The sequence below is a fragment of the Natrix helvetica genome (genome assembly GCF_964273705.1).
Source record: "Natrix helvetica genome assembly, chromosome: W".
In the NCBI taxonomy this organism is placed as follows: domain Eukaryota; kingdom Metazoa; phylum Chordata; class Lepidosauria; order Squamata; family Natricidae; genus Natrix; species Natrix helvetica.
Window position 1 is genome coordinate 86,256,447 of NC_138555.1, and position 8,900 is coordinate 86,265,346.

General features: G+C 64.7%; 1 protein-coding gene across 2 annotated transcripts; it reads left to right on the forward strand.

Annotated features, from left to right (window-relative positions):
• Nucleotides 1-839: 839 nt before the first annotated feature.
• LOC309400481 (insulin receptor substrate 1-like) lies at nt 840-8,647 on the forward strand. 2 transcript variants are annotated; one of them, XM_081969002.1, is made up of 4 exons: nt 840-1,114; nt 1,718-2,805; nt 4,458-6,113; nt 8,006-8,647. In XM_081969002.1, exons 2-4 carry the CDS (start codon nt 2,454-2,456, stop codon nt 8,011-8,013), a joined length of 2,016 nt encoding a protein of 671 aa, XP_081825128.1. In that variant the 5' UTR covers nt 840-1,114; nt 1,718-2,453; the 3' UTR covers nt 8,014-8,647. The 2 variants fall into 2 exon arrangements, with proteins under 2 accessions (XP_081825128.1, XP_081825129.1); XM_081969003.1 differs by having other exon boundaries at nt 840-1,044.
• The last annotated feature ends 253 nt before the right edge of the window (nt 8,648-8,900 follow it).

The following is an 8,900-nucleotide window of genomic DNA, read 5'->3' on the forward strand; positions in this document are numbered from 1 at the left end:
CCACGCGGCTCGGGCTGCGGCGCCTCCTGGTCCCCGCTAAGCCCGGGAGAGGGAGGTCCAAAAGCCCCGCGGCCCTTCGGGCTGGCCCAAAGCAGCCTCGCATAGCCAGGCGACCCCTTTCCCGCGCCCCCCCGCGCCCCGTTTGCACGGCGGGACGAATCGGTGGGCGTCTGTGGGGCAAGGAGGGGGCCCGGCGGGGGCTGCGCTGGGGACGGTCCTGCCACGGGGAGGGGGGGCGCTCGTCGTCCTTTCTGGCTTATCCCCCCCCCGCCAATATCCCGTGGCTCTGCAAACCGCTCATGCGGAGCCCCTCCAATCCCGGCAACCGAGCCGTTGGTGCCGAGGCGCCTGGCGGTCCCCGGTGCGGCACGGTCGGACTTGCGAGGATCGTCGAGGGTCGCCAAGCGCTTCCCTTGTGGGGCCGGACTCGCTGTCCCAAGTCTCAGGAGGCCCCGAGAAAGGCTTATCCTCCGTTGCAGGAGTCTCGTGGGAGGGTTCGGTCAGAGGAGGGCGGCGGGTTGGACTAGATGACCTCCAAGGTCCCTTCCAACTCGGTTAATCCGTGTCGGTACCTCTGAAGCGCCTCGTCCAAGCCGCCCTTCGGAGCGCCCTTTCCCCCCACTGCTTAGGGATGCTTGCCGCTACTCCGGAGCCCCCCAGCCGGGCAGGGGGCGCGCCGGGGGGCCAGGCAGGCAGTTGGGCTCTCCCGACGCGCCCAGCATCATGCGTGCGGGGGGGGGGGCGGGGGTCGGCTGGACCTGGGCAACGCCTCGCGCCTCTCCTGATCTGTAGCCGGGCCGAGAGGTGGGACGCCCACTCGCGTCCCGGGGAGGGCGCCAGACCGGGGGCGCTAGGACCGCGGCGGCGTCGGCCCGCCCGGGCTGCGGCAGCGCTGTGTATAAAGTCAGCCCGGGGGAGCAGGGCGGGTCGGCCCTCCGCCTCCCGCAGCCCCGCGCGCGCCCGGGACCCTCCGCTGCTGGAGCCGCCGGGCGCGCAGGGCCGTCGAGCCCCCCCCGGGCGGCCGGAGCGGGGTCTACGAGGCCGGTGGGTCGGTCGCCCTCCGTGGGACGGGGCGGGGGACGGGCTTGGCACCAGGCGGCTCCGAGGCCCGCGGGTGAGTCGGGGGGAGGGGGGAGGACCGTGCCGCCTGCCACTCCGAGCGCCCCCTCCCCTCTCCCGTCGGGCTCTTGACCGCTTTGGGCGCAGAAGAAAACGCTTGGGACCCCTCCCCCGCAGCCAGAGGGGGCTTCTGCGCGACCCCCGACGGCGCCTCCACCTCCTCCGTGGCCACTTTGGGGGCCCCGCAAAACCGCGGGGAAAGGATGGAGTCGGGTTTCTGCGCCGCTGCGCTCCGATCCTCCTCCCGACCGGCTGGCTGCGCTGCCTGTTTTATCAGGGGAAAGAAAAGGGGGCTCCGTTCTGCTCCCCTTGTTTTGGAGGAAGGGCCTGGAAACAGACGAGGGGGGGCTGCGAAAGGCTCCCTCCCGAGAGATGCCCAGCGGGGCCCTCGGTGCCAGGCAGCCGCCGCCGCTGACATTTTGCCTGTAAACTCTGCCCAAGTCCTGCTGGGGGGGGGGGGGGGACTTGTGACGCCGCCGAGGCACCCCCCCCCCTTTCCCCTTTTGCTTTCTGCCGATGACTTCCGTGAAATGCGCGGCCAGGTATGGCCAAACGCCGCACCTGACACGGTTTCCCCTCCTGCCCTTTTCTTCCCCAGGAGTCCCGCGCCGGGAAAAGCAGGGATTTTGCTCCGCCGCGCAGCTTCCGAAGGCAAAAGGGACCCCGGAGCCGAAGGCAGAAGAGCCGCGAAGTTTCCCAACTGGCAAAAGCTGACATTTATTTCTCTGCCTTCCTCCCCCTTCTCCTCCGCTCCGCATGTGACTTTTATTAAGCCCAAACTTCTTGCAAAGGCAGCAGACTTGGGAGCCAGGAGGCACAGATGGGGCCTTGTTAGAAGATCAGGGGGAGGGGGATCCCGCCCCCCAGCCTTCCTGGGGGTGTGGGCTTTGCTCCTTTTTCTGTTTTTGAACTCTGCTGAGGGTTTTTGGGGGGTGAGAAAGGGGAACAATTTTCTGGTGAGGCAGACTTTCCCAAGCAAGCTACCCCCCCACCCCCCCACCCCCCACCCCCCACCCAAATTAACTCCTGAAAGGATCCCTTGGCCTGAGAGGACCAGTGGGCTGAGCAGGGGCCTCTTCAGTCCCTTTCGGGAGAGGGGGCGGTCTATAAATATGAATAATAAATAAATAAATAAATAAATAAAATCAGCGGCCCAGGAAGGGGGTTTGTCTGAGTCTTCTGACCCCTTGGTGTATGGGGCAGCCGCAGGTGGTCCTTGGGGCAGGGATCTGGGCAGAAGGGTCCTTTCCTGCCCGCCCCTCAACTCTGCTCTGCCCAAGAGGGATGCAGAGTGGCAGCCCCCCCGCCTTCAACCTCCACTTGCCCCCCCCACCATGGACTCTGGAAACGACCCCCTCCTCTTGGCTGATGTCCGCCTGTGCGGCTACCTGCGCAAGCAGAAATCCCGCCACCGCCGCTACTTCGTGCTGCGCTGTGGGGGGGAGCGAGGGCCCCCCCGGCTGGAGTATTATGAGAATGAGAAGAAATTCCGGGCCGGGGGCCTCTGCTCGCGCCCCAAGAAGACCCTCCCCCTGGAGGGCATGCTGACCATCAACAAGCGGGCGGACGCCCGGCATCAGCACCTGATCGTCCTCTGTGGGCGTGAGGGCACCTTTGGCATGGCTGCAGAGAGCGCCGAGCAGCAGCAGGCCTGGTACCTGGCCATGGTGGAGCTGCATGGCAAGGGTGAGTGTGGGGCAGTGGGGGAGGGGGCAGTGGGGAGTCCCTTGGCAGCCTGTGGAAGAGCCAGAATTGCCTTCTGGGGGAGACCGAGGGTTGCGCACCCGTCAGCCCATGCCAACCGGGGACGAGGGGCCTTGTGGTGGAGCCTCAGAGAGAGCCAGGCCCAATGCAGGCTCTGTGCCAGCCAGCTTCTCTCCGGGTGCCTTCTGAAGCAGCAGCGATCGGTGGGGGATCTATGGGGGGGGGGTAGGGGTGTGTTTAAGGCCAGGATATTCCCCCCATCTTCCGCTGGTTCTGAGTCCAGGTGTTTCCCCTCACTGCTGCCCCATTCCTGGCCCCTCTGGTGGCCCTTGGAGAAGGGCTGATGCCAGGAGCTCCCCCCACCCCACCCCCAATAATGGTGGCTGCTGCATGGCTGGAGTGCATGTAGGGAGCCCTAACACCAGGGCTGTTGGGCTACGGATATGGGGGACCCCAGGGCTCATCATTCCCCCCTCCCGGCCCTTCCTCCCCAAGGGAAGCAGTCCAGACCCCCCGGCCGGCCTCAGTGCCGCCCCTCTGGGGTGAATCCCTCCCAGCTACCTCTGGAGTGCCAGCGTCTGCCCCCCCCCCCACATCCTAGGCCAACCCCCCAAGAGTGCTTATAATTCAGGGGTCTCCCCACATCTGGACCATTGAATGCCCCTCCCCTGAGTGTGTGGGGGGCACCTTGTTGTCACCCTCAGGAGAGCCCAAAGCCCATCCGTGGAGGCGTTGAAGATGGTGGGATCCGATTTGGGGAATACTAGCGAAGGCTGCCCTCTTCCCTCCCTCCCTCCCTCCCTCCCTCCCTCCCCCCCGGTGAAGGGCCCCCTTGGCTTCCTGGGCGTTGGGCTGGCCAGGCGCGGTGCAGCCGCCTGGGTGAGAAGCTCCGCGCATGGAGCCTGGGGAGCAAAGTTCCCTGGCAGACCTTTGGGTGAGTGGGCTGTGTGCCCAAGCGGCTGCCGCCATGCACCGTCACCGAGGCCCAGCGGGCTCCAGGGGAAACTGGCGCTGCTTCCGTGGCCAGGCTTGGGAGAGGCCCAGGTGCTCGGCCGCTGTGGGGAGGAGCGGGGGGGGGGGGCTGGACTTTGCTCCAGGCGAGGCTGGGCTGCTGCTGGCCGCTGAGTCGGAGGCCTCCCCCGGCCGGCCTCAGCTTCCGTCTTGGCTCCCTGGGCAGCAGCTGTCCACCCACTCTTGCTGGTGTGTGTGTGTGTGTGTGTCTTGCACATGTGCACACAGGCCCAGGCAGGGCTCAGTGCACAGGGTTCTCTTCTGGGAGGGGAGGGAGGGGCAGGGCTCCCAGAGGCCCCTGCCCCTTCTCCCCAGGGCCCCCTCGGGCCCCCGTGCGGCTCCCCCCTGCCCTGCAGCTTCCCAGAACCAGCTGGGTCGCTTGCCAGCCCTGGGGTCTCCCTGGCAACCGCCCTGTCCCCCCCCCTCCCGTAATGCTTCTCCCCTTCGTGGTTGGGGGAGGGGCGCCTGCTTCCCTCCCTTGCCCAGTCTTTCTTGCGCAGGCGCTGGATGCCCTCGGGCGCCTCCTCTGGATGGGTTGGCCGGGCATGGAGAGGACGTGGGCTGTTCACCCCCCACAGCCTAAGACGGACCCCCCCTCTCATGCAAGCCTTTGCTCCTCCTAGGAACAGGCCCCTCGGAGGGGGACGGGGAGGCGGCCCAGCCCGTCCCGGCCTTCAAGGAAGTCTGGCAGGTGAGCCTGCGCCCGAGGGGCCTGGGCCACTCCCGGAACCTGGCCGGCGTCTACCTGCTGTGCCTGACCGAGAAGACGGTCAGCTTGGTGAGGCTGAACTCGGACGAGGCCGCCGTGGAGCTGCAGCTACTCAACGTCCGGCGCTGTGGCCACTCGGAGAACTACTTCTTCATGGAGGTGGGGCGCTCGGCGGCCACGGGGCCCGGGGAGCTCTGGATGCAGGTGGAGGACCTGGTGGTTGCCCAGAACATGCACGAGACCATCCTGGACGCCATGAAGGCCCTCAGCGAGGACTTCCGGGGGCCCGGCAGGGGCCAGGCGCTGCCTTCCACCCCCATCCTGGTGCCTGCCCGCCGCCAGCCCCACAGCAACCCTCTTCCCGGCCAAGGCGGCTTCCCTTGGAGGAGCCGCCCCGAGGGAGGGACGCCCTCTTTGCGTTGGAGCCCCACGGCCCCGGGGCAAAAGAAGCCAGCGGCCAGGAAGCCGGACTCCTTGAGCGACTACAGCGCCATGTCGTCCGACGAAGGCGGCTCCAGCCCAGGAGAGCTACGCCCCCCCAGCACGCCTGACCCCCTGAGCGCCATGGTGGTGGAGGGAGAGCTAGACTACATCAGCATGGGCCAGCGGGCCTCCCTCGACGGGGCCAGCCTACCCAAGTGGCCCTCGGAAGGCCTGGCCAGCAAGCGGGCATCTCTGCCCCCGCTGCTGCTGGGCAAGGGCACCCCCGGCCTCCTACGTCGCAGGCAGAGCGCCAACCCTGCCGCCTTTTCGGCCAGCTACCCCGAAGGACTGAACCTCCACAGCGCAGAGCCTGGGTACATGGCCATGCTGCCAGGGGTGGCCCCGGGCCCCGAGGAGCAGGACTACGTCCCCATGACGCCCAGCAGCGTCTCTCCCCCCCGGGAAAGCGGGGGCTACATGCTGATGTCCCCCAGCAGGAGCTGCTCCCCGGACAGGATGGGCCAGTGGGCTCCGGGGGGCGGGGAGAGCAAGCCTCCCGCGGGCGAGTACGTGAACATGTCCCCCGCTGGGCAGGCGGCCCCAGACGCCCCCTTGGAGCCCTTGCTGCTGCCCCTCCCGAGCCCCCCTCCGGTCTTCTCCCCACCACACTCCTTCAGGCGCGGCCCCAGAGCCCCCTGGCCCCCCGCTGGCCGCCGGCGCCTCTCCTGCTCCTCCTCAACCAGCTCGGAGAGCCTGGAAGAGGCTGCCCGCTACCCCCTCAGCCTGCTTGCTGACCCGCCCGGAGGTGCCAAGGCAGCCGCCTCGCGCTCGGGAGCCAACTATGTCAACCTGTCGCTCCGAGGGATGCCGGCAGACGCCAGCCAGGTGCCAGCCCCCGATGGCTCCACCGAGCTGCTGCCACCGCCACCGTTTGCGAGTTGCCCCTGCGCAGCCGAGGGGAACACCTCCCCACTGGACCCGGCCCCAAGCGAGAGTGGGCTGAACTACATCGACCTGGACCTGGCCCTCCCTCTGCACCCATCGACTGGCCCCTGCCAGGTGGGGACGCCCCACAGTTATGCCAGCATTGACTTCCAGTGCCTGGGGGAGCTGCTGGCGCCGAAGCCAAGCCCCAAGGGGCCTCCAGGTAAGGGGGGGGATTTGGGCTGCAACCGATGACCGGCAGCACCTGGTAGTTTGGTCTGGATTCAATTCTCCAGGGAGCCAACGCCCTTCTTGGGAGACCCCACCAGCCACCTGGGGGGAAGCCACCCCTCCTAGACCAGGCTCTAGGCTGCAGGGCTGGCCCTGGGTGGCCATGGTTGCCCCGAGGGAGCCAGACCTCTCCAGGCAGCCCCGTCTCCTGGTTGGCCAAGGCGTTCTGGGTGGGTGGGTGGGTGGGGCAGATGCTGCCTTCTTCTGAATTTGCCCTCCGAGCAGAAGAGGCTTTCTCAGGCTGGGTGGGGTGGAGTTGAGAGCTGCTGTTTTAGGATGGGCATCAACCAGGCTGCCCAGCTGTTAGGAAAGAGGGTGGGGTGGGGTGAGGGGCTCCTTCCAGAGGCTGGGTTGGTGGGGCAGCTGGGCCAAGCAGAGAGGGGGACCCGAGAGAGCTGCATGTCCTCGTTCTGAGCTGGGGGCATTTTGTGTCCCCATTTCCGCTTTCTCTCCCCCTCCCTGCTTCCTCCTCATGTTCCAGCCCATCTTCCCCCTGGCGTCCATCCTTCCTAAGGGGGGGGGGGGGCTATTTCAGCCCAGAAGTGCCCACTCAAAAGACTCTTTCCTCTGTGGCAGCTGTGATGCGGCTTCCGAATGGGGGACAGAGCTGGAGGGGGGGGGCTGGTCTCTCTCCCTGAGCCTCCATGGCAGGGCAATTCCTCCCAGAGGGGGCTCCGATGGGCACTGCCCCCTGGGCACTCTATTTATTTATTTATTTATTTATTTATTTGAACTTGTTAGTCGCCCCCTCTCCCCACGGGAACTCGGGGCGACGTACAAAAGCAACAATCAAAACAGTATCATATAGAGGAGGTAAAAATAAATAAATATTTATAAATAAACTCTGAGGGACGATGGGCCACTGAACCTGGGGCTGGACGTCCCCCCACTTCCTTAGGCAGGGAGGAGGTTGTGGGGCCCTCAGAAATTCCCAGCTGTTCAGTTTTAGGGGAAAGCCCCCATTTCTGAACCCCCCTTCTGGTTGTTTTGAGCCGGGCCTGTGCAAAATGCCCTCTGAGGGCGTGCAGAGTGCCTCCCCTGAGCTACGGACATTTCCCAGTGTTACCCTCTGCTCCAGAGGTTGTGGTTTTGTAGGGAATGTGGGGTGCAGGCATTTTCTTGTACGACTGTCGTTAGCTCGATGCGCTGCCCCAGATGTATTTGGGGGCTGCTGCAATCCACATTGCCCCACACTGACATCAATTGAACAGAAGACAGAGGGGCAGTGAGGGAGATCCTGACGCAATTCCTGCTTTTCTCCCCCTGCAAACTCTGCTCTCTGGAATTGGGGTGGGTGGGTGGGGGGGTGTCAGCCGGGCCATCCTTGGGGCTCTCGGGCATCCAGTCTTGTCCACCTCTGCATATGTGCAGTTATGGGGAGGGTCTCCGGGGGTGGGGCATCACCGCTGGGAGTCCCAGCCTTTCTGAGGGTGAGGGTCTCCCTTTCAGCCAAGGGGTTAGTTGGTATGTTTTAACTTTCTTTATTGGTTCAATAATTCCCCAAGGCTTCAATGTTTTTAATGATTTTATGTCAGTATTTATGGCATTGCAAGCTGCCCAGATTCACTTCGTAGTGAGAGGGGTGACCCATAAATCTAAAAAAGTAAAATGCAATAACAACAACAACAACAACAACAACAACAGCCTCCCTACTTGGAACAGCTTATATCCCCCGACGTTACCTTAACCGTTCCTAGGTGGGCCTTGGTTGGGACTCCAGCTGTTGAGCTCCCAACCAGCCCCAAAGGCTGAGAATCCCACCAAAGATTATTAACCACAGAACAATAATAATAACCACGGTGGTCACTTTTTTCTTGCTCCTAGAACTCTGACCTTCTGCCGGGAGCTGCAAGGCAGTTCAACCTCGGACGGCCTCCCCCTCCTCTCCCTCTCGGGCTGGACAACGTCGTTTCTCCCTTTGGGCCCCCTCCCCATCCCAGCCCTGCGCCCATGGCAGGTTGGGGGCGGGGGAGGCCTGCAGCCCCCTCCAGAGGACTCCTGCGATGCTGTTCCTGTGCCTCCCCTACACCAAAGATGAACTGGGGGAGGGGGGCGCAAAGGGGGGGGAACGACCCTAAAGCCCTTCTGGCTGGGAATGAGGGAAAGGAAGGGATTTGCTGCGGCCGAGAGACCCTCGGTGTTTGAAAGCAGCCGTGGCTTTGTGCCTTGGGATGCCCCTCCCCCGCCCTTCAGACTTGTAACCTCCCTCCTCCCTGCCCCCCTCCCCAAATGCCAGCTGCATTCCTCCTGCCCAGCCTTCACATGCGAGGCTGGCTGCCCCCTCCCCTCTCTTTTGCTGCTGCTGCTGCTGCTGCCTTTTGCACAGGCTTGGCCCCGCCAGCCTCTTTGGGGGGGGTGCAGCCCCCTCCCCCCTCGCTCAGGCGCCTGTTATCTGGGCTGGCCAAAGAAACCCTGCTCCCTTCTGTGCCGGCTTTCTGGCCTTTAAAATAAAGACCTTTTTAAGTATGGAAGAAAAAGGACCGGCTCTCGTTGCCTCCCCCCCCCCCCGTCGGGGCCACTTGGGGGCCTGGCAGAATCGCATTGTGAGATGCTAAAGCCCCACTGGGGCCCCTCCCCAAAGCAGAGCATCACTTTGCAAAGGATGTTGTAGCCACGTGTGACTATCCGGAGTTCCTCCCTTTTTGGTTCACGGCTGCATAGAAATGGAAGGAGTGGGAGCTGTGTGGGGAGGGGTCTCCCTGTGCTGTGGGGGGGGGCT